General features: G+C 34.7%; 1 protein-coding gene across 8 annotated transcripts in view; it reads left to right on the forward strand.

The window, feature by feature from the left end:
* The window catches only part of NRCAM (neuronal cell adhesion molecule), a 169410-nt gene that overhangs the window by 123490 nt on the left and 26494 nt on the right, over positions 1-19426 (forward strand). For 4 of the 8 annotated variants that reach the window (XM_075147785.1, XM_075147795.1, XM_075147775.1 and 1 more), the window contains 11 exons: positions 241-407; positions 491-638; positions 1189-1313; positions 3612-3713; positions 6677-6874; positions 6988-7058; positions 7938-8163; positions 8470-8585; positions 12482-12686; positions 12887-13009; positions 14031-14207. In XM_075147785.1, the coding sequence (XP_075003886.1) occupies positions 241-407; positions 491-638; positions 1189-1313; positions 3612-3713; positions 6677-6874; positions 6988-7058; positions 7938-8163; positions 8470-8585; positions 12482-12686; positions 12887-13009; positions 14031-14207 (1658 nt within the window). Of the gene's footprint in view, positions 1-240; positions 408-490; positions 639-1188; positions 1314-2192; positions 2223-3611; positions 3714-6676; positions 6875-6987; positions 7059-7937; positions 8164-8469; positions 8586-12481; positions 12687-12886; positions 13010-14030; positions 14217-15327; positions 15364-19426 lie in introns of all 8 variants that reach the window. The other 4 variants (XM_075147762.1, XM_075147803.1, XM_075147747.1 and 1 more) reach the window with 3 other exon arrangements.

Raw genomic sequence — 19426 nt, forward strand, 5'->3', positions numbered from 1 at the left:
TATTTACAATTTTAAAATAGTGTATTTTTAAATATATGCTGATTACAATACACTAATACAATATTACATATACTTGACGTAGCAACAGTTAAGTTATTCCTACAAAGTTAAGTTTAAATTTCATTGTGTGATTCTGTCTGTATTTTCTAATGTGGCAGTCCCAAGTTTGCATTTTCTGATAATAAAATACAACAGAATTTAACTATGATGTTGGATAATGATATTACTTTTTATATAAAGGTTTAAGGGAGTGAAGGGTAGCATCTTGCGTGGAAATGAATACGTTTTCCATGATAATGGAACGTTGGAAATTCCAGTGGCTCAAAAGGATAGTACTGGTACATACACCTGTGTAGCAAGGAATGAATTAGGAAAGATACAAAATGAGGTGCAATTGGAAGTTAAAGGTAAGAAATGAGTCACTCTTTCATCACAGGTTAGTATAGAATTTCAGAGTTTCTAAATATCTAATAGTAATTTTAAATTTCAGATCCAACAATGATAATTAAACAGCCAGAATACAAAGTGATTCAGAGATATGGCCACGTTTCATTTGAGTGTATAATAAAACATGATTCTACCTTATTACCAACAGTTATATGGCTGAAGGACAATGATGAACTGCCAGATGATGAAAGGTAGGGACAAAATAATTTTCCTTTATTTTTAGTTTTCTAGTTTCTTTTGTCTGTACCTTTTCTTGATATTTGAAAGGAATATGTTGACTTATTGACATTTGCCAAAGATGACTGATAAATATCATCACTATTCCATATTTGGTGACTAAAGGACTTACCAAGTGTGGTGAAAATATGAAGATAGAATTCAAAATAAAATGAGATGTAAAAATTTTTAATTGTGCACATTGACCACGTGTATCAGTTGTAAGGAGAAGATAATTGGCATAGGAAGCCAAAGGGATAATGGAAGACTGTTTTGCTCTAGATCACAGATAGTTTAAAGTTGTTTTAGCATATTTGGAAATAAAAGCACATTAGGATAGACAGTTACTGTGGGAAGATGGTCAAGAGCAATGTAGAAAAGGCTGACATAGTCCCATAGTTTACGTTGCTGTCTAGGTATTTGCTGACATACACAAGTATATGGGATTTGATAATGTCTTATGCAAGTTTCTTATAACAGTACCAGTTATTGAAAAATCAGTGGCTGAATCTATTGTATTTACAGGTTTCTAGTTGGTAAAGACAACTTGACCATTATGAATGTAACTGATAAAGATGATGGAACATACACTTGCATAGTTAATACTACTCTGGACAGTGTTTCAGCAAGTGCTGTGCTTACTGTTGTTGGTAAGAATACTCTCAAACTTTATGATAGCAGAACTGTGTTTAATTACTGTTAAGTATGAAAACAGGATTAGATCTAAAATGAAAAGCACAAACAGTTTTGGTTTCTAGGACAGGACAAAGAAGATGTCACCTATTTGTAAATGTGTTTCAGTTTTTTAAAAATACAGTCTCACCCTAAAGTTTGCCTTTGAATTAGCTACTTACAAAAGGGTCCAGTAGCTCCAGGACACATTCAGTTTCATGCTGTATAGGTTTTTATTTGGATCACATCTGAGCTAACACAGTAGATTACACATTGCAGAGTATTTGAACATAAACATGTTATCTTAGGAATCTCTTTTGCAGCTGAATTATGCTTCAGAAAGACTGAGCGTGCTTGATTGTATGACTATTCAAGGATTTTCTTTTTAAATTCTCTCTAAGTTTCTGTGATTGCAGATTGTTGTAAAATATGTTACTTTGCCCCTTCTCCCAGTTTGTAAGACAATTTTAAGTAAATGTCCTGAATGATTCTTACCTGAGTTCAAGCTGAGATTCAAAGTCAAGTATTGTCTTTTAAAATTGTGCTGTGATCTTAGGGCTATCCAGGAATGATATATGCCAAATGTCTAGTACTTATTTAAAAAGACTGCTTTTTATAAGATTGCTTACTTTATTTATTTTCTTGATCTATCCTTATTAAAAAAATGGATAAAATATTCAAGAATACTTTTATAACTTTTCAGTGAAAAATTATCAATGTATTATTTAAAATCAACCATTTACTCTAAATAAGTTAACTTTTCTTTGTCTCTAATAATTATAGTCTTTAACTACCTACAGTGTTCTGTTTCTTTGGCTACTAACTGATTAAATCCTTTATATTAATGTTCTTTTCAGCTGCTCCCCCAACTCCAGCTATCATTTACGGTAAACTAATACGAAGTTCTCTTTCTACATCATCTGCCAGATATATTTCTCATTTGCCTATTGCAAAGTGCAACATCTTTCCTTTTTTCCCCTTTTTCCTGTGTTTGTGTGTGTGTGTGTGTGTGTGTGGTTTCATCCCATTTTACCAACTGCTTCACTACTGGAGTACTGGACTTTGGACTTTTACAATGCAGGCTGCTTTGTATTTTAGGGAATAAATGATTTTCAGAGATAATTTTTTTTTAATTAAGGTTGGTTACAGTGTGATAATGTTTTTCTCATAGCGAACACTGTAATGCAAATTAGTTATATAATAAATGAAAGATCTAAAAGGTAAATCCAACTGTTCGTTGAAAGCTAATTCACTATCAAAGAACTTGCACCAACCAAATTGTGTTATGTTTTTACATTGCTTTTGATGACAGCTTTGTAGGCCTGGTGTACTTTATTTCATAGTTTGTCTTCATTTTACGTCACTCATAAAATGGATAGGACCATATTGACCAGTTTGGTTTATGATTGATGGAATTGCTAATAAAGATTTTAAAATTAAAGCTGAAATTCCCCCAAAAATCTGTCAGTCAGGTACAGTCTTAAATTTGACAGTATACAGCCTTTAATTTGGTAGCTTTTTTCCTGAATATGGGTTTTAAAATGCAATATAATATGCCTAAAACACTTTTAAATATGTCTTAAGCACTTTTATGTAAATCCTATCACATTCAGTGAAAATGCTTATGTATTCTTAAATGAACCTACTCATTAGTCTTGATTTTTGTGTAACAAATCATATAATGAATTATTTTCAGCAATTTGGAATGGACAATTACATCTTTATGCATTATAAGGATGTATATTAACAGCTTGCATGGTATTGCAGGATTTTTTAAAAGTACAGCAAAAAATAAATGACTTAGTAACTTGCAATTAGTTTCTATTTGAACTATACTTGTTTTGAATTCACATGCAAAATATTTGTAGTGATTATAGAAAAGCTTCTTTGATGTGAATGCTTCTTTATTTTCCATGTTTTATTAAATATTTCTAGTTACAATAGATAAACAGCCATAATCATTCAAAGATAAACTAAAGACACATTTCATAATTCTTTGCATCTCATTACATTGTTATATCACGGTGCAATCAGATGTAGATAAAATCAAATACGGCTTCTTGTTAATGTATAGAAGTTTCCAGATACATCAGTTCTCCATTTTATCTCTGTTTTATAACAATTGCATGCTAATGTCATTAAGTCATGCTTACAAAAGTGAGTAGATCTGCCCTGCTGTATTTGTGGAATTCTTTTGATTGGAATGTAAGGATTTTTTCAAAGATGAAACTACATACTCTGGTGTGATTATTTACTTGTGTTCGCTTGATTTACAGCTCGGCCAAATCCACCCTTTGACTTGGAATTGACAGGTCAGCTAGAAAGAAGTGTTGAACTCTCATGGATACCAGGAGACGAAAATAACAGTCCAATTACAAGTACGTTTGTTTGTATCTATTGCATTACGTTAGCAGCATTACGTTAACTGTTCTTAGATTCCAAAGACTTGTGAGATAAATTTTGTATGCAGCATGGAAGAATGGTAAATTCATTCACTACAGTTGCCATTTATTTACATAACAAATATTCTCTGAATGTCCTCTACTGTACAGCCAAGCAGAAGGACTTATTTACTGCCCTAAAGAGCTGGGCTTTTGATTCAAAAACCTGTGCTAGTTAACATAGAAGTTGATCCTGATATGAGCTCTGTCTGACAAGGTCCAGTCTTATGAATATATAAAGAGTAGACTTGTTCATTATTTGTGTGCTTCTGAAGGAGAGAGCTACTAACATCTTGCATTAACTCTTTCGTAATTCCCATGAATTTGAAATAGCATCAGTACCAATATCTTTAGGGATTATCCATCACTACTGATACAGAAGCTTATTCTTTATGAAAATATAAGGCAGATAGTTTTTCTGTTTTTTTTCTAGTCCAGACAGTTGAAGGAATAAAGCACGTCCATAAGACAGAGAAAATAAACATCTATAAACTTTTGAGACAGGAAATTGATCTTAAATGCTATTATCCTTCCCAGTAGAACATGATGAAAGATACTCTTGCTTATATTGAGCAGAGAGGATGGAGGGGGAATTTAGGAGGAAGGAAGAAGGGTGTTACTGTTTGTTTTCCAAAAAAATAATAGAATCAGAAAGATTTTTCAGGGCAACTTTTTCATTATGAGCAACTTAATGTAATCATTTAATTATTTATTCAGTGTATATTTAGTTAATAACTGCCACAACTTACCGAGACCGGTGTACACGTTATGTTTGGAATGAATGAGTTAGGCTGACTTGCTGAGTGTTGCTCTTCCGGGACTGATACTGGTCAGTATCAACACTGAACACAAACCATAAGGATCAGGCATCTGGAAAGGAAGTTTTGTAAAAACAGAATTTCACAGATTTCAGAACGTATCAAAGATTTTGATTGTATTTTAATGAAACACCAAGGGATTTTGCTGAAGTTTTACACTTTCAGACTTATCTAATGTGTATCAACTAGTAATACACTTTTAAAAATATAATATCTAGAAGTTTAATGTAAATAGTTGAATTGTATTTAAGTTATAGCTTATTCATATACTCTTGTATCAGTATTTTCATTTTTTCCAGACCATAAGACACAAGTCTTGCCTTTCTATAGGAATGAGATCACACTGTTTCAAAAGATATAATACTAGGTGGTGTTGGCTCATGTCAGAGTTTTTCTATAAGTGAGATACTGCATGATACCGGAAATTGAACTCTTCTGACTAAATAATGCTGGTTTTAATTATGATACAATTTATATTGCTGCGTGGTCTCCTGAGAGCCTGCAAAATAAGGCATTTGCTTCATGACTAAGCCTATTATGTGCTGCTGCTGCTAGCACTTCAAAGTGCAGATCAAGACTCAAGGATAGCACTTCATTATGAGTGATTCCTTTACATAAGTAATATGATTGACATGCTAAGATCTCTCTGAAAGCTCAAATAGAATTTTTTTCCTTGAGGTCTCCTATTAAGTGTTCTACTAGAGTTCCAGGCAGAATGCTAGTTACTAGGGAAGCAGAAAGCAGTAGTGAAAACTTGTGGATGCTTTTTTTTTTTTTTTTAGCATGTAATATTCTCACCTTTTTCAACAAAGACTTTGGTCCAGAAAACATCCCATCCCAAGACCTTTACCTCTGAGCACACACCACCAGCTATAACTCAGAAAGTAATTTGGGGCCAGTTCTTCCTCTTTCTTACTACTCGGGTCAGGATGAAATCTGCAAGCCTTAAGTCCAGAAGGCTATGATCAGTACTACTTATCTACTTTACTTCTTGAACATCTTGGCTTCTCAAACTGTTGTGGATTATTTCTGTGTGGTACTCTAAGTATTCTTCTAAAAGCGATTTCTAGATGCCCCTCAGAATTTCTTTAGTAGTGCAAACACGATGTATTCTGAGTCATATTCTGGCTTCTTGTCCCCACCTATACATGAGATAAGGCAAAATTTTTGTCACACAACACGCAAACATTTGATGCTCATGTAAATTTTCTATATGTAAACTTAAGGTTCCATGGAATATACTCAGACTATTCATTCGTCTCCCATTTATTTATTGTATCCTAACAATTCCTCTTAAGTGTTTCAAAATTTATATCTCATACCTGAGAGCAGGAATTTTTTTTGGCTGTTTCACAGCTGAAAAAAAATGTCCTTTTGTCTTTGATAATGAATATGATTTTCTTTTTGGAGTCTGCAAACGTATTTATCTCTGAGGTTATATGCTCTGTAGGGTCTTAACAGTAATCATCGTAATGATTGAGAGAACTCTCAAGAAATTTAGCTTCTGAACATACATTCCTTGACTTAATTTGAAAAGTGCTCTCAAAAACCTTCCTCAAGTACTGGTTCTTGATTTTAAAGAAGTCTTAGTTCTTCACTAAGCCAGTCTCATTGGGGAAAGTGGAATACTCGGAGAGTTTTAATATTGTACAGGTACTACTTACTGTCAGCTTGATACAACTAAGACCAATATATTTGTCAGCCAAATATTACTTTTACATCAAAATTCCAATCTTGTCCCACTTTCATGCTGTGATAGTTCAAGGGTTCCTGTTACACTAAAATCCAGTACCTGAGAGTGAGCTCTTGTAATAACACGTTACCTGACAGGTAGCTGCATTAGTGAGAATACCAAATAATAAAAGTAAGAGTGTTTCTATTATATTTCTACCTAAGTAGTACTTTTGAGATCCACATTATAGATTTTTGTTCTGGTTTATGTACTTACATTGCAATTTCCATTATTTTTAAAAACATTGCTTGGATCACTCCCTTCTGATTAGCTCATTCAGAAATGCCTACACTGATCTAGGAAGGTGTTGCAGGTTTCGACATAAAGTTGGATTCAATTTCTGTTTACAGACTTTGTGATTGAATATGAAGATGGGCTGCATGAACCAGGGGTATGGCATTACCAGACGGAAGTTCCTGGAACTCAGACAACAGTACAGTTGAAGTTGTCTCCATACGTCAACTACTCATTCCGTGTGATAGCTGTCAATGAGATTGGCAGAAGTCAGCCGAGTGAACCATCTGAGCAGTACCTGACAAAATCTGCAAGTAAATAACTATTGCTGCTTACCAGTGATTGATTTATACTATGAATGGCGTTGGATTTGCTTGGAATGCAAACAGCAGTCATTCTTGTTCACGTGTAAATATTTTATTTTTAGACCCTGATGAAAATCCTTCTAATGTACAAGGGGTAGGCTCAGAACCTGATAATTTGGTAATAACATGGGAGGTAAGTTTGTTTTTTGGAGGTTTCATTTGTTTGTTTTCAGGTTTGTGAGTAGCATTTTTTTAGAGAAATAATAATGATCTAACTGAACACACAATAAGAATACCCAATGCGTTGCTTGCTAAAAATATTCTTGAAAAAGAGTAAAATCCAGACATTTCCCCATCTTCATTCTCAGGGAAAAGCTGCACGCATTATGGGAAAAAAAAAAAATTAAGGTACCGTATTTTCCTTGAGTGATTTCTCAAGATAAGCCATTAATTTGGTAATACAGGATGTTTTGCTGCCAATTTAGGAAAAATTAAATATGTAAATGGTGGTTTATCTCAAATAGAGTCTTATTTTTCGAAAGAATTCTAATGCGAATCCTAATTCTACCCTCAACTTTTGTGATAAACCAAATTATTGTGCACTCTTCCACTAAAAAACTTTTGTGGAAAAGTTTTCTCTATCATGCCCTTACCATCATGACAGGAGCTCGAGGAGAGCCATGTAAAACCAATTTCCCATCCCAGGCAAGAAACATTGTCTAGGGAACACTGTTTACAGGGAGTTGATGTAAGTATTTCCCTCTTCCACTACTTTAAAAATATTTGAAAACAAAATATGTTTACAGAAATGACAATGTATGGTTGCCTGAGAATTAGCAGGATCACCATTCAATGTGATTTTTCTAATGAATGAGAAGCAACTAACTGACCTCCTGTAAAAGCTAAATTGCATAGCTTTGAAATTTCAGCAGTGCTGCTCTGTCACAGAACAGCAAATCTTCAGTGGTAAATCTTCAGTAAAATTCTAAGGAAGAATCAGTATATTTCCTTTGTGACTTTGGATTTTTCAGATGCTTCAGAATATTTTAAAAAATATTTATTTTCATTTCAGTCTTTAAAAGGTTTTCAGTCTAATGGACCAGGGCTTCAGTACAAAGTCAGCTGGCGTCAGAAAGATGTTGATGATGAATGGACATCTGTTATAGTTGCAAATGTATCTAAATATATTGTGTCTGGTACACCAACTTTTGTTCCCTACGAAATAAAAGTACAAGCTTTAAATGACCTGGGATATGCACCAGAGCCATCAGAGGTGATTGGACATTCAGGGGAAGACTGTAAGTTTTGTAGTTTGACTCAACTATACTAAAAGCAACTAAATGTGTAACTTAAATGGGTATTTAAAATACTAAAATATTAAAATATTGAAAAAGGGGGATAGTAGTTATTTTTTTAATTAAAATGAAGTAATTTGGAGATAATAAGGCTTCATAATACTCTATAGTATTAATCCTGAGGTCAGCTTTTTAACCTAGGAACATTTTAACCTACTCCTTGAGTGCAATGCAAAGATTCATTCTGAAAAAGTACGCTCGTGTGGTGTCTCATTCTAACTAGGTACTTGTTGCATCCTTTCCACACAGTGCCAATGGTTGCTCCAGGCAACGTGCAGGTTCATGTTATTAACAGCACATTAGCAAAGGTGCATTGGGACCCAGTTCCACTAAAAACTGTCCGAGGACACCTTCAAGGGTACAAAGTAAGTACAGTCAAAAGGTTTCTGTTCCTTGTTTATTAAAATATATCACTCTTCCTATATGAGACTGTATCCATATTGAAGTAACTGACATATAAGAGGACTCTTGCTTTTCAGTGAGCTCACAAGTTTTGCTGGCAAGAACAGCAGCATTGATACAATTCATTTAAAGTTCAGCAGTGTTCCAGCCTTATAGCACTAGCCTCCTGTGACATTGTCCTTGAAGAAAAATGGGATGTGTTTGCAATTAGGTTTGCACACATTATATAGATTAAAAAAATGATAATAGTTTTACAGATGTTATTCCAAAAGGACATTTAGAGAATGGGGAGAAATAGTTTCTGTAGGAGTCTCTTCTAGGTCTAATGCTAAGATTACTCATCTTCTGCCATAATATAATTAATCACATCATTAATTCTGAGTAACTGGCCACTTGCTAGCCTATGCTGGGTGCACTGTCTTTTTGGGGACCAGAAAAACCTCAGTTTAAAAGCTCAATTTAAGGAGATAGGAAATGGCAGAAGATTTGAAGTGTACATATAATTGAAGGAAGCTTAGTGTAAGATAATAAATAAAGAAAGTGCTGGCTTTGATGATAACTGAGAAGGCTGTGTGGGAGACAAAAGACAGCAATTAATAGAGAGTGGGAGACAGAAGGAGTTCAAGGTTAGAAACTGGGGGAACTGGTGTCTCTGGAGGACAGGGAAATTCTGGTGGCAAAAGTTGCTTCAGAGGTTGCATTAGAAGCCCATCAGAAGAAACTCAAGAGTGGAAACTGCAGAAGCATGGTAGACTGGTTGTGGAGGGAAGAGTGGAATGAGAGGATACACCGACTTCCTGACTGCAACAATAGAAGAAAATAAAAAATAATTACTTCTTTGCTCCTCTGCAAGTATACTAATAAATAATGTTCTAACAAAACAGACTAGTTACACAGCCTGAACTAGATTACTTCGTAAGACAGACTAATTTAAACTACTTCTGTTTAAATGAAAGGAGGAAAAGGAAATATTTGAAAAATTAAAAGAATAAAGAATATTTGGAGAAGAATAAATGTCCATCATACTTATAAAATGGAGTACTAGCATTCAAGAGCATTGAAACCAAACTTCAGGGCATTACAGGTGGTTACCACATGAATGTGAGTTCCTGGTATGTGGATGTAACTTACTTGCCACAAAATACCACCGTCCTGAGAGACTTAAGCTAGTTCTGTATGAGCTAGCATAAGTATTTGTAATTAGTGTGGTGCTTTGCCCTAGATAATAAACTCAGCGGAGAAACAGGACTTACTAGTCTGTTAGATGTTTATCTGTTAGATGACAGTCTCATATCAACCTGGTATTTCACACACAAATGGGCAACCAAAAGAAAATGTCCATTATGTGAGGATTAAAGAGTTAGAATTTAGTGAAGTTAATGCTTATTATTAATCCAGTTACAGCAACGCTAATGCTCATAATCCAAATCATCAAATTTCTGTTAAAGATCATTAATAATACAAAAAAATCCAAAGACACAAACTTCTGCCCGTACATCAGGTGTTCTCACCCGTCAAAGGCATGGTTGCAGTGAGTTGTCATCATCCCAAGTTTAGATGGAGATTTCTTTTTCCTCAGAGTTGGAGTCTCTGAGGATTATTTTCTGTCCTGTATTTGCTAATGGGTTGCACACTTTCCTCTCCAGTTGGTCTAAGGGGTTAGTCATGCCTTGATTACTTCTGTTTAGTGTAGTAGTCCTTCTGTATACAGTATGATTTTTTCCTGTGGGGAGGTGAACCACACAATTACACAAAGCTAAGCAAAACGGAAGCTAAAATAAGTTAGTCAATAACCATAAATAAAAAAAGCTCAAGACCACAGGACTGACAACAGACCTGACCACTGAGTAGTTTTGCTGTTATGGCGAGGACAGATGAGACAATGGCATAACCTTGAATAAGTTGCAGATGCAGCAAAAGTTTCTAATTATTTTTTGCAGATACAGCTAAATCAAGCTAAAATAGGCTAAAAACTAGACAAAGCATGACAAGTCCTGAGACCTAGTGGATAGTTACTGTTACAAAGCTTTCTTTGAATTCAAGTTGAAAACTTCTCATGGATGCCAAGTGTCTGAGTTACTGACATAGCTTACAAAGCACATGACTATCTCTTTTTAAACACATCAGCAAAACCCTACTAGCAAACTTAGGCTTTCCTAATTAATAACATTATTTCAGACGGTAGCCCAATATGCAGTGTTGCATTAGGGACACATTTCTTAGTAAAGAGAGGGGTATTTCTCTAAAGGGTCAAGTCATGAAGACAAATAGATGAACAAAGCAGGAAGACATCTAACTAGCAGCAGTCTACAGCACATCACTCATATTTTGCTCTTGTATTAATCTGGCTATTACTCAATATACTGTGGTACTATAAAGCATTTCAAACCTAAGAAGAAATTTTAAAAAGAATTCTTTTCACTGTTACTGCTGCCATTTTTTCCTGTTATTCTTACGAATTCAGTGGTTATTCAATACAGTATGTGAAAAATGTGATGCAGTTTCTTTTACTGTCATATTCTTCTTCCAAATCACTGCTTATCAAACCCAGCTTATTAAAACTCTCTATTAATTTCAGTCTGGCTAGTGACAAGTGATGACCCAACTATAATAATGTGGTTTGTGAAAAGTTACTGGCTAAAAATTCTTAAAATATCATGAACTATACCTGGTGAGTTTCAGTACTAATAGTACCAACACTTCAGCTTTTGTTAGTTCGTGAATGGCTTTTACACATTCTTGGTAGGATGAGAGCTACAGGATGACAGCTGGCAGTGTGGAAAAATGTTAACTCAAGCCATGTAAAACACAGTGGCACTTAACAGTGATTAGAGTGAAATGATATGTTGTTAGCAATAGAAAGCTGGTGTTAGTGTAACATTGCTTTATAAGCCATCTAGTTGGGCTTTGTAAGTCTTAACAGTTCCCTTTTTTGAATTCATATGTGAAATCCCAGCTTCCTTAATTAAAGAGGTGTTTTGCAGTTGGCCTAAATGGAACCAGAATTTTACCTATTTACATTGCTTTATCAGTTTTAGTGTGTGATCATACATGCATGAAAATTACGCTGTGAAAAATGAACATTGATATATTTGAAAGTGACAATCCTAGGAGTAACACAAGTCTTTGTAGGGGCAACTGTTAGTATCTTTCCAGATATCATGGTAGAGAGACTGTAGTAAAGAACTGCAGTCAAGGTAATTACCTCTGAGGCTCCTCTGTAGTTTCTTAGAAGCTCAATCAGCAAAATGGACACCAGAATCAGCTTTGTGGTCTGATCTGATTGTCACATAAATGGAGGAACAGTCCTCCTGTCCCTAGCTGGAGATCATTCCGTGACTGTAACCTCAGAGTCCTTTCAGAACTTGTGTGTTTTTCCAGCCCAGACAAATCTTTTGGTTTCTTTCCTATTTAAAAATATCTACTTGGCTTCCACATCACAGGGAATAGCATGGTCAGGTGTGTGACATAACAAGGTGAAAAAGTGCACGTCTGCTTTGGAAACTGTGTAGACATCTTACTGCAAGAACGGATGGTATGAATGAGTCTTGCCTCTCAGATGGACTTGTTAACGTGAGAACCATCACCTACTAATGCAGTTCCAAACCACAACTTGTGTCAAACTGGCTTTGAGCATTAGCAGAACTGGCAGGTGATAGTCTTCATCCAGTTGTGTAGACATGACTGTTTCTGGACAAGGTCTGTTTCTGGAGCAGGAAAGCTCTATACTGTGTCTCACCTGAGCTTATTAAAATCGCAGTTATTCCTACCTATAATTCATAGATACTCATGGAAAAGCTTACGAGTTTGTAAAATCAGAACACCTAAACGCTCACTGTGGATTTTCTTTTGTCTTTAGGTTTACTACTGGAAAGTACAGAGTCTATCCAGAAGGAATAGGCGGCATGTAGAAAAAAAGATCTTGACTTTCAGGGGAAACAAGACTTTTGGAATGTTGCCAGGGCTGGAGCCCTATAGTTCTTACAAGCTGAATGTTAGAGTTGTTAATGGTAAAGGAGAAGGACCAGCAAGCCCAGACAAAGTATTTAAGACCCCTGAAGGAGGTATGAAATGAGAAAGCTAGAGAATAAACTAAATGTGGTATATTCAGAAATAGAACACTAAGGGTGTAATTGCTGAATTTGCATCTTGGACATCATAAAATAATAATCTGGCTCAATACATTAATATTTTTAAGAATTAATAATTCATGAGCTGTTTTAAGTTAATCTACTTTGTTTTTACTATATATTCTTCTTAAAAGTTCCTAGCTCACCCTCCTTTTTGAAGATTATTAACCCAACGTTGGACTCTCTGACTCTGGAGTGGGGTTCACCTACCCATCCAAATGGTGTTTTGACATCATATATACTGAAGTTTCAGCCAAGTAAGTTAATTATGACTATATAACTCTAACTTAGAATACATCTACCAAATAGCAATCCATTTATTAAGAAAAAATTATGTTCAATTTATAATGTACAAAAGATATGATTGCATTGTAGATGTCAAGTTTGAAAAAGATTAGTGTATTTTGACAATATAGATTACTCTGTTTGGAAAACTTCACTTGCTCAAGTACAAGGTTAGCATTTTTCCATTACTTTTATTTCTTCAAACCATGTTTCACAGAAAAATGGAGGTGAAGTCCTATGTATAATTGACAGACAAGTTAGAAGCAAGATACTACCACTTACAAATCCTACATTCTAACTGCAGAGAAAATATCATTAGAAATAGATGAAAATACATCTAATTATATTGTTGTCTGCTTCTTCAATTTTCATGGTATTTTAATTTTAAAATGAAAAATTCATAAATGTACCATTTAATCATATCAGAGCTATAAATCACTTCCTTAGGATCCCCATGCTACTGCTTACTTGCCCAGAAATTTGTCAGCAGTGACACTGGAAATTAAGAGATTCGTGTACATGGAACAGGTCAAGGAAGTTTGTTTTCTTCCACTTACCAACTTCCACTGTTCCTTGGCATTAGATACAAGTCACTTCAGTATTTTTTTTCCTAAGCATACTGAATTTATTATGAGGCAACTAGCTTAGAGTTTCAGTATTTTTTAATGATCAGTTTTTCAAATGTGTGTAAGTTCAGATGATTTAATGTGGAGTCAGTTGCCTTGGATTCAGATACTTACAAGAATGGAACTTGAACTTAAAAAACTTGTAGATGATTCCTATCTCCCTGTTGAATTTTAGCCCCTCACATAGATCCTTTTTACACAAAGGTGACTTTCTTTTGAAACTGTAGATTATCATTCATATAACCTGAAATGAACAATGCAGCAGACAAACAAAACAAATAAATACAAACAAAAAAAATCTGTTTTAACACAATGATAATGTAGGCAATTTTCCTAACTCACTCTTCTTTTTTTCTTGTAACAACAGTTAACAACACACATGAATTAGGTCCCTTGGTAGAGATAAGAATTCCTGCCAACGAGAGCAGCTTGATATTAAAAAATTTAAATTACAGCACACGATACAAGTTTTACTTTAACGCACAAACTTCAGTTGGATCAGGAAGTCAGATAACTGAGGAAGCAATAACAATTATGGATGAAGGTAAGATGGGTATGTATAAAGAAAACCAATTAAGTTTAAAAACCACTGCAAATTTTATTGAAAATATTACTACTCCTTCCTTCCATTACGGAAATAGCCCCTAGTAAAATTTTCTCTAGAACTTTCTTAACTGTATTATAATTATACACTAATAAAAGATTTTAAATAGTTTTTAAGAAAAGATGTGCAAAGGTTTTCTACTGTAGTGGAAGTTCCAAAAGAGGTGTAAAGCCCCTCTTTTTGATATAAACTTACAAGAACTAAGACTTTGGTGCTTTTGGGCTTCAAATTTTCATGTAACTTTACATTTTAAGTGGTCATCCTCCATTCACCTATTCTGCTTCATTGACCATCTCTGGTCACAGAGAACAATACTGAAATGATAAAGCTTTATGGCTAGAGAAAATTATTTCTCTTTTGAAGTATGCAACAGCTTCTGTGAGGTCTAAACTTTTTTCACAGAACTGGCAAAAACTGTAACTTCAAAAAAGCTACAGAAATAAATTTGTCACCTATGGCCCCAAGTAACTGGTGACATTGTAAAATATTTAAATACTCTTAAGTATATTGTTCAATCCTGTCACTATTCATTTTTACATTTAAAGCCATTCTAGATCTCTGATTTTGGCAGTTCTTTTGTAGATGTTATTTATTTAAATATGAAAGCTTAATAAAATAAGAGTAAGCAAAGGGGAAATTTGGAGGGAATGCCTTTTATGATTTTGCACATCTTAATATTAAAAGTCTATTTTGGTACCATCTTTTCATGTATTTTTATGCTTAGTAAAATTATAGTTTATTGGAATTGCCATAGATGAGTTGGTATGCAGTGCAATTTCTCTAATAGTGTATTAAGGTTGCATATGAACTACATTTATTTTAAATCATGAATCTTAACAAGCATGGGCAATAAAATTTTGTAAATGCATGTATATTAATTTTTGTCTTGTAATAGTCTGTCACTGTTCAGCGTAAGTGGATTGTTTCTAATTTATTTGAATTAATACATTTTATCTAGTCTGCATGCTTTCGTGGTTTATAATGAAATTATGTATGTATGTTCCCTTTGGTGTTGTATCTAATTATATAGTGTTCCTATTCTTGTTTTCCTCCATTAAAGCTGGTATTCTCCGTCCTGCTGTAGGTGCAGGCAAAGGTAAAATGAAACTGCATGATTTATTAATGTGTGGATTTTGCAGTGTTGCAAATGGGGAAGTTGCAGTGGTAAGGACAGAAAATCTTGGACTACACATTGCTATACAAAGTATTAATCAGTGCTGGAAGAAAACATTTGTGGGGTTTTTTTGTTGTTGGTTTTGTAGGGGTTTTTTAAAGGAATCCAGAATGCTTATTAATACCTTTCATCTGTTTATTTTGCCACAGAGTTCCAGGGAAATTCATTAGCTTTGCTTCAGCAGTCTAATTATTTCTGAACATTTAACAGATGTATGTCACTGTTATAAATATTCAGGATCCAGGTGCACTAGCACTGATTAGCTGGAGTAGAAAAACCAGCAGTATTACAAAGGAGATTTTTTTACTGTCTGTGCCGTGTGCATTTTTTGTTTTAAAAAAGTAGGTGCGTTCTTGTTCTCCCTGCTGATTAACGCTACCATTTGATCACATTTATTTCATTTGCAAGCCAACTGTGCATAAGAGACAGATGACTGACAATACGCTCTGTATACTTCTCAGTTCAAGTATCAGATTGAATATACAGGCAAATGGCTTCCTGCTGTCTTAGCTTCACAGATCTTGTGAGTGAGCACTTGAGGGGATGTTTCAGTGAGGGAAACGTATTATCTTCCTTATTCTGGAATTCAGTAATATTTAGTTCTTATGATTCAGTTCTTCTGTCAAACAAGGTGTTCTTCGCATTTCTGCACACACTTTTTATGAATTTTAATACCTTTACTGTCAGAAGCAAAAACTGTCCTGAGGACTGTTAGGTAGCTGTAAGTCAGAAAGGTGTTCCTATATGTATGTGTCATTTTATCACAGCGGTGTGATTAATACTAATGAACATTTGTACTTCAGATTCTCAGACCATAAACATCCCAAATCAAATTTTGTCCATGAAATACCCAACATTTTTTACAAACTTGGAAGATATAGCATAAATTGTTTTACATATATTTTCTTGCCACTTGATGATCAGGTGTTTTGAATGATAATAGCCATAAAAAAGAACTTCATTCACTCAGTCTGGTATAAATCAGACTATGTATATGTATGTATGCATGCATTTGTGCATATATAATATATATATATTTATATGTGTATATATAAGTATATTCTAATATCAGTTGCATTTCTGGTTAGCGTATGGAGTTGTGGATTTATTTTAATGACAAGTCTTTCTTACTGTTTTTAGTCTAGTTGTAGCTGAGAAGTCAGCACATATTGGAACAGTCAATCTGGCTTGTAGTCCTGGACATTAACAGCAGAAATGTAAATTAATTTATCATTATTTATAGCTGACTATAAAAACTCATGCAAGGAAAAATGGATTCTCTGTGTGGAACTGAGGTCTAATTATAGCTGTATCACAGTCTGTGGCGAGCAGAAAGCATCTTATTTGTAAGATCAGCTGGAGCAGCTCACATTTCAGAGCTGTCATCTCAGATTCTCTGAAAACTAAGCAGATGTCTTCGTTTGGTTCCATGCCGTTTATGGTTTCAAAGTTTTCACATATTCCTGTAGCATCTAGCTCTTACAATTGCAAAGAAAACTTTGGAACTGCAAACAGGATGGAAGTAAAGCCATGACATCTGTTGGGACATCTAAGTTGCTGCTGGTCACAGATGAATGTTCTTAGCGGTTACTTACATTAACTTACATTAACTGTTTCGCTACCGATCAGGGGCTATGAGGAAGGAAAAGGAGGATTGTATTATCAAGATCAAGTGCCAAATTATTTGGTGTCATGAGTGGGTGGATATGGAAGATAGAAATACTCAGTCCACTCAAGAAGAAGCCATACCCAGCAGTGAATTTTTACTCCTCCATTAAGTGCAGGAGGGCCTACACATATATACAGTTCTTGCTAATGTGGACCCAAAGCCAAACCAAGGAGCAGGTGAAATTTAGATATTCCCAACCTTTTTGTGATCTATCAAAAACATCTGGTTTTCGTTTTGAAGGGAAGAACTTATCAGAAAAATGTAATTATCCTTTCTCTTTCAGTTTGAGCACATTCATCTTGGAAATTAAGACAATAGGTCCCAGATTCAGCCAGCCTAAATTGCACTGAAATTTCTGTACTTGGTGTTTTCTACTGGCTAGTTGCCCCTGAAGACCTGCAGCTTGGCCAGTCAGAAACATTAGACACAAGGTCCTGGAGGAATTCAAATAATTTAAACCTGGGCAAGCTGTGCCACTTGGGACGTATTTAACTTCTCAGAGTAAAACTATATATTGAAGTGCAGAGGGAAATATTGCTATAGTAAATCTAAGGATGTTAGAGTGTCTCAATATTTTTATTTTAGTCCTGAAATACATTCCCTGTCTCTTGGTACCATGTGTCTTTTGCCATCTTTTTAGACAGGCATGAGCCCTTCATTGTCTTTCGTTACTTTAAAAACATAAGTAACCATGTCTGCTTACTGCTACACTTGACACTTTTAGTATTTGTCCCAACTGAATTTGTCTGATTATAATGACTGTACTGGTGTTAAGTAAAGATATCCAGTATATTCTAGACCAATAAGTAGAGAAGCAAGTTTTGTGCATTTTTCCCATAAGGTAAAATAACAATTTTAGATGAAAACATGAAATATGAGGTCAAGGCTAAGGGATTTAGATAAAGGAATCTTTTTTTTTTTTGTAGCTTGAATAAAGCTTAGAAGCTCTATTCAAATGGGGGGCAATATAAGAGGAAACTATTGCCTCCCTCTAATATGGGCACCATCCTAATAAAAAAGTTCTTTACCATCCTAATAAAAAAGTTCTTTGGACAAACAGTGCCATCACATCAAATAGCAGAAATGCAATGGATCTTGGCAAATTACAACAACTGAGGTTTTTTTCTTCTCTGAGGGAAACTTAACAGAGGAGATCCATGTCACTCTCTCACAAGCCCACATGAGTAAATCATGAGACACATTATTTTACTAGATGGGCAAGCTATCCTGTTAGAGTTGATACTCCTGTTTGACTTGCGCTATCTTTTTTCCTTTCTAATACTGTGATATTATGAATGACTTAAATTTGATCAAATTACGGCACTACAAAGAAAAAATGTTTTTCTTCTTAGCAACCTGTATTCTAAATGTGTCTGAGAACTGCATATGTAAAACGTAATATATTATATCCAGTATTAAATAAGCAGTATGCATTGATATTGCCATTTATATATTGATATCTAATGACAAGCAAGAGGTAACAGAGGTGTGAGAAAAAATGAGGAATAAGAACCTGTTTACATATACAATAATTACAGTAGCAGCTGGAAAGTGAGTCAGGCGATCACTGGAGTCAAGTCTTTCCTACCTTTTCCATTAGAAGTTTTAAATAACTGGACTATAGAGGAAGGAAGAGAATACAAATTTGACCAGTGGTAGAAATGATTGCTGATTAAAATAAACAGTCACAGGGGCTCGTTATTGTGTTTGTGGTAAGCTGAAGTGTAGGGATTCATGCCATGACATGTCAGTCTCTACATTTCACAAGCCTTCTTGTTCCACTTTTTGGTTTCTTTTTGGTTTAGTCAACATTTTTATTTGAAAGCAAGGTCTTGTAGTCTGCATGCACACAGACACTGGTAACTGGCAGCCCTGAACCGCAGTTGTGAGATCACAGTTACCTTTAATTGAAGCTAACGCTTCCTGTCAATGCAGTACTCGGTCTAGTCTGCCTTCTTCATATGAACTTCACATCTCAAGTATTATTGGCAGAAATACTTTTGTTGCAAGGGAGAAAAACAAGTAGTCTGGCCTCTGGGCTTGAAATTATTCTTTTTTTCTGACTGAATCTCCAATAAAGCTCTTCATTGTAGGCTAGAAATCATTAGCTGAGCTCATATCTCTGATCTCTTCGTGGAAGATAGGATCATCGTAATTTTCTTTGTTCCATACAAAATGCTGTTCTTTAAATCATTTTCCTTGCCCACCGTCTGTTTTCCCTCCCTCTTTGAGTCATTTCACATAATGTCTCCATATTTTTTGCGAACAAGTTCAAGCTGCTTTTTCTTTTCAAGTTGATTATAGTATTTTTGTACT

Source organism: Calonectris borealis, chromosome 1 (assembly GCF_964195595.1).
Source record: "Calonectris borealis chromosome 1, bCalBor7.hap1.2, whole genome shotgun sequence".
Classification (NCBI taxonomy): Eukaryota; Metazoa; Chordata; class Aves; order Procellariiformes; family Procellariidae; genus Calonectris; species Calonectris borealis.